This window comes from Lolium rigidum, chromosome 7, assembly GCF_022539505.1.
Source record: "Lolium rigidum isolate FL_2022 chromosome 7, APGP_CSIRO_Lrig_0.1, whole genome shotgun sequence".
NCBI lineage: Eukaryota > Viridiplantae > Streptophyta > Magnoliopsida > Poales > Poaceae > Lolium > Lolium rigidum.
In genome coordinates, this window is record NC_061514.1 from 122,969,725 (window position 1) to 122,975,050 (window position 5,326).

General features: G+C 53.7%; 1 protein-coding gene across 1 annotated transcript; it reads right to left on the minus strand.

The window, feature by feature from the left end:
* Window positions 1-3,862: 3,862 nt before the first annotated feature.
* Window positions 3,863-5,035, minus strand: LOC124671926 (E3 ubiquitin-protein ligase ATL6-like). Its single transcript, XM_047208243.1, has one exon. It carries the CDS (start codon window positions 5,033-5,035, stop codon window positions 3,863-3,865), a length of 1,173 nt encoding a protein of 390 aa, XP_047064199.1.
* Window positions 5,036-5,326: the final 291 nt, after the last annotated feature.

Consider the following 5,326-nt stretch of genomic DNA (forward strand, 5'->3'; position numbering starts at 1 on the left):
ACGGCAGGAACTTGTCCCTCAGCTAGCCTGGAAAACACCAGAGGACGCTGCAGCACGTTGATATCATTGTTTGTTCCTACCATGTGAAAAAAAGCATGCCAAATCCAGAGGTCATGGTCTGCCACGGCCTCTAGAATGACACTGCACTCACCAGTATGCCCTTGTAGATCTCCTGCGAAGAAAAATTGCAATTCTTCCAGCCCCAGTGAATACAGTCAATGCTTTCGAGTATCCCGGGAAACCCCCGTGCTGCATTATTTTCCAGGATCCGAGCTGTATCATTTGCCCTTGGTGCTCTCAAATAGTCTTTACCAAACACCGCTGTGACGGCTCGGCCAAACCTGTAGAGAGTCTCTGAAGATGTCTACTCCGCCATCCGCAAGTAGTCATTGGTTGTATCTGGAGGAGCTCCGTATGCAAGACAGCGCATTGCAGCAGTGCACTTTTGAATTGAGGTGAAGCCCCACAAACCTGTGCAATCTTGCTTGATCATGAAATAGTCGTCGTACTCCCTGACGGCAAAGACAATCTTCATGAACAGATCTTTTTTCATCCTAAATTACCGGCGCCAAAATTCCTTCGGCGAATGAGTCGCGTCGTCGGTGAAGTAGTCGGCGTCAAGCAGCATGGCGCCGGCTTGACGATGCCGCTTGATGTTCTTCGTCTTGCCCGACTTTGAGCCGCCACATCGAGGCACGACGAACAAAGGCTAGCGAACGCGGAGCAAGATCGTCAGAATCAGCTGCTACTGTTGCCGCCGGACAGCCTCAACATTCTTCTCTTCCGTGAACAGCTGCACCATCATCTCGTCGTCGTTGTCCATTGCGGCAATCCGACGAACACCTTGCGGGCGGGGTGGTTGTGCGGCGGTGGCGGCGACCTCTGTTCTGGTCAAAACAGAAGCCGTCGGTCGAGGGGGTGGCGGCCGTGTCGATGGACGGTGGTTCCTGGACAGGCGGCGGTGTCTATTGCAAGCAGGGGTGCGACGGCGATGGTGGCGATCTAGAGGGGTGGAAGTCGGCTCGCGCGTGGGTGGGAGGTGGGGAAAGCGGTGCGTCTGGCTGCCAGGCGGAGCCCACGCCCAGTTTCTGACGTGTTGCGAGGCACCGACGCGCCCGATCCACGCCCTCTACGAAGGGCCCAACATGGGGTTGCCTCGCTTCTATTGAGCTCGAAAACTAGCCGACGCTTTTTGAGACGCGCCGTGTGAGCCCTTTTTGGCCACCGGCCCCCAAAATACTATGCTATGGGGCGCTCCGATGTAGATGCTCTAAGGGCAGCCACAATATGCGCCAAATAGCTATGCCGAATAGCAAATTTGGAAATTGGCTCCGCTTTGCAACATTGTGAGGGCATTGAAATTATGACGTGGGAGAAAAAAAGTAGTTGCTCCTGCCGCCAAATTTCTGCAGCCATTTAAACATTGGACCAGTTACATGTCTTTCTCCTCTCCTCTCTTTATAGCGTTTCTCTTTGTTTTGGGCTATGGAAAAATAAGAAGAGAGAACATAGATTTTTAAAACAAATTCAACGTGTTGTTGGTTTGGTGCTAGATTTTTTTGGCAATCTACACAATGTGCGAAAGTTAGTAATCTGACACCGAACCTATTTTTCGTTACGTGGCATATTTGACTTTTGGCAACACTTTGGCTGCTCTAAGGTGCCCGGACAGTATAAATTGTTGCATGGGCCCTTCGTAGAGGGCGCGGATCCTATTTTTCGTTACATGACATGTTCACCTTTTCGTTAATTTTGTGTTATTCTTCTGATAATTTTTACCCTCTATTATTATTATTATTCTTATTATTTATCAAGACTAATAAGGTGGATCCACATTTCTCAAGATAAATGCTGCAGATAAATAGTACTAAACAACTGAGCACATAATCGTTAGGGCCATTGCCAACATGGTAATCTCTTACTATAGAGTAAGAATAGACAAATTATAGAGAAAAAGATGTAACAATATCACAACTAAGGAACAAAAGAGGCTAATGTGTTTTAAAAATTGCTAACAATTGTCGCAAGGTCTAAAGGTGCAATAAACTCTTAGAAATATAAGACATGTCGACCGATGGCTACTGTGCGCTAATTATAAAGGATGCCGACTTTGTCTTTTTTTTTAAAAAAAAGTGGATATTGGCTTGTCCATGCTACTTTTGGGAAGGAATTATAAGAACAACAAAAAGGAAAACTATACTCTCGCTTTCGCCGCGCGTTGTTCCCTTATCTTTTGTGTAGAGGCACTACCAAAGTACCAAAGAGAGCTGCTAATTCGTTTCATTAATAAAAAACCAAACTCATTCCACGGTCAAAAAGCAAAAGAAAGTCATCTTAATCTAGACTTCGCGTGCCAATTTAGACTATCAGCCATATATAATGGGGCACACATCCTGCTTGTCACAAGTAATGGCTGATCTAATTGCGTCCATGGGTCGTGTGCTTTTGTTCCGTAGCATCAACACTTGAACAGCTTCGTTCCGTGTCTTCCACGTCAGATAAGCGGCTCACTCATCCACTCGTTTTCGACGCTGTCATGGTGATATCTTGCACAGTCTCTCCATCTGTCCTGTAGTGGGTTCTCCCGGCATTGCCGCTAGATACAATACTGGCGGCTCGTAATCATGCCACGTACTTATCCGCTGTGTTGTTCTGAACCGAACCTCAGTTTAGTTTTCTGTGGACTTCCAAACCATAGAATTTCGTTGTGCTATCCATGAGCTACAATAACAGGAAATTTTTTTGCGGCGCACATTTGGTTGCAACTAAGATTTAACTACCCTGATGTTTCCACTTGCCATTTGTCTGCAAATGTAGATTGATTGATCGTAAACAAGAGATTGACGGATCTTAGACAACCATCACAATTTCACAGCCCCCAGTGGAAGAGGGAGAGGAGCTGGGGGAGTTTCAGCGGTCTGCGGCAAAACGACCGCCGGCTTGGGGAGCACAGGCGCGTCGAGGTGGAGCGGAAGCTCCGGGCGCGGCATTGCCGCAGCAACAGCCGAAACAGCTGCTACATGCCGCCCTTGCCCGTCAGACTGCCCACCATGGGCTCCAGCTTCGTCTCGACGAGAAAGAATGGTGGCGGCCTTGACGCCGGGAAGCGGCGCCGGACTTCAGGGGAGGTGGAAGAGGGCGCGAAGGGGAACCCGGATCTGGTCGCGGTTGTTGGAGAGGACGAATTTCGTTGTGCTATCCATGAGCTACAATAACAGGAATATTTTTGAGGCGCACATTTGGTTGCAACTAAGATTTAACTACCCTGATGTTTCCACTTGCCCTTTGTCTGCAAATGTAGATTGATTGATCGTAAACAAGAGATTGACGGATCTTAGACAACCATCCATTAAACAACCCGACAATTTCACAGCCCCCAGTTTACGAACAGGAATCTCTTTTGGGGCTAAAGAATCTCCCGGAAAATGATTAAAAGGGGTGGCACAAATTCTTCTTCTCCCACTAACAATTGTCTATTACAAAAGGTTCTTGAAAGCAATTCGATCTTTCAGAAAAGAGAAGGCTATCATCTGTAACTGGAAAAAGGTCAAGATATCCAGAGAGGGGAACCTTCTTCCAGTTCTTCTCCCTTGTTCAGGTTATCAGTGGAATCCCATCGGAGAGAATCTACAGTCCAATCGAACAAACATTTCATCCAGCCAGAAGTCAAACGAAGTGAGAAGAAAACGCAAATACTGCTGTATTCTAGTAGTTCTAGCTAGGCTAGCTAAAAACAACGAAAAAAATATATCCAAACGCTCAAATGCTCGACGAAAACGCGGCGAATTACACGCCATTAATTTCTACAGTTCACAAGGTTTGTTGGTTTCGCGTGGGCTGTGGATGTCGACCGCCGACGCCGTCACGGCCGCGCCGCCGCCGGCGAGGGCGAGGCCGCCCCCTTCCTGCTCGACTCGGCGTCATCCCTGCCCCTCCTGGTGGACCCGTCCCAGCCCTTCCGCACGGACCCGTCGCCTCCCCCGCGGGCCCACGACATGGTCCTGGCCAGGAACCCCTGCCACCGCCGCCCGCCGTGGCTGCTGCCGCCGCCGCCGGTTCCGATTCCTGGGTTGCCGAAGCTGCTGCCCCCGGGCCCGGCGCGCCGTCCTCCGCGCGAGCTCCCGTCGGGGCTCATGCCGGAGATGTCGATGAGGCTGGTGGCGTGGCGCAGGCGGCGCGCCGTGAGCACCTGCTCCCGCACGTGGTGCGGCAGCCGCAGCGTGAACCTCTCGTGGTCGCTCCGCGCGGCGGCCTCGGCGGACGCCGCGAAGCGCGAGTGGCCCGTGGAGTTGGACCTCGGCAGCCGCGCCGCCCGCCGCTCGCTGCGCAGCGTCTCCAGCTCCATCGCCTCCTCCTTCCTGTCGTCCTCGTCGCTCTCCTCCCCCTCTTCCTGCTGCGCCGGCGGCACCGCTATCGCCACTGCGTGCGGCGGCGACCGGATCGGAGTCCGTGGCGTCGTCGGCTCGGGCGACGGGGGTGCAATTGGGGCCGGTAGCGGCGGCGGCGGCGGCTTCTCGAGGTTGGCGCGGCAGAGCGGGCAGGTGACCCGGGTCTCGAGCCAGGGGTCGATGCACTCGGGGTGGAAGACGTGGGAGCAGTGCGGGAGCAGGCGGAGGTCGTCGCCCTCCTCGAACGCCGTGAGGCACACGGCGCACTCCAGCTCCCCCCGCCCGATCTTGTGCTCCCTGACCTCCCGGTACGGCACGATCGGGAACGTGGCCACCACCGCCGGGTCCAGCCCGCGCTTGCCCCTCCTCGACGGGCCTCCTCCCACCGGGACGTTGCGGCCCAGCATCGCGCCGCCCTCGCCCGCCAGGCGGCACTGGTTGATGTAGGCGCAGAAGAAGAGCAGGAAGAAGAAGACGCTGATCGCCACCGTGATCACCGTCGACATGGTGCGCCCGAACGGCGTCGGCTTCGGCGGCGGCGGCGGCGGCGCTGGCGGCTGAGGCGTAGGCTGCCCGCCGACGACTATGGCCGCGCCGGCGCCGAGGAGGCAGAGGGCGACCAGGAGGAGGTGCCCGCGCGCCCCCATCATCGGAACAGCAGAATTGCAATCGCCTGGCGAAATTACTAGCAGCTACGCGGTGCGGCGGGGGTCTACTTCAATCGAGAGAGGCGGTGGTGTGGTGCGGTACTGCGGTGTGCTACGACGCTATAGCGGCGGCGCCCAAATCCCAAGTTCCCACCTCCCCTTTCTTTCTAGGGTAGAAACTTCTGACGACTGGACACTTCCCCTTTTGCTCTTTTTTCCGCACATCACGATTGATCTCTGTTGACTAATTTTAGGGACACACTAAATGCTGTCTCGCGATGATATGCAGGG

Bases quoted from the DNA above. Each gene is read 5' to 3' on its own strand.
- LOC124671926 (XM_047208243.1), bottom strand. From the start codon at position 5,035: ATGGGGGCGCGCGGGCACCTCCTCCTGGTCGCCCTCTGCCTCCTCGGC.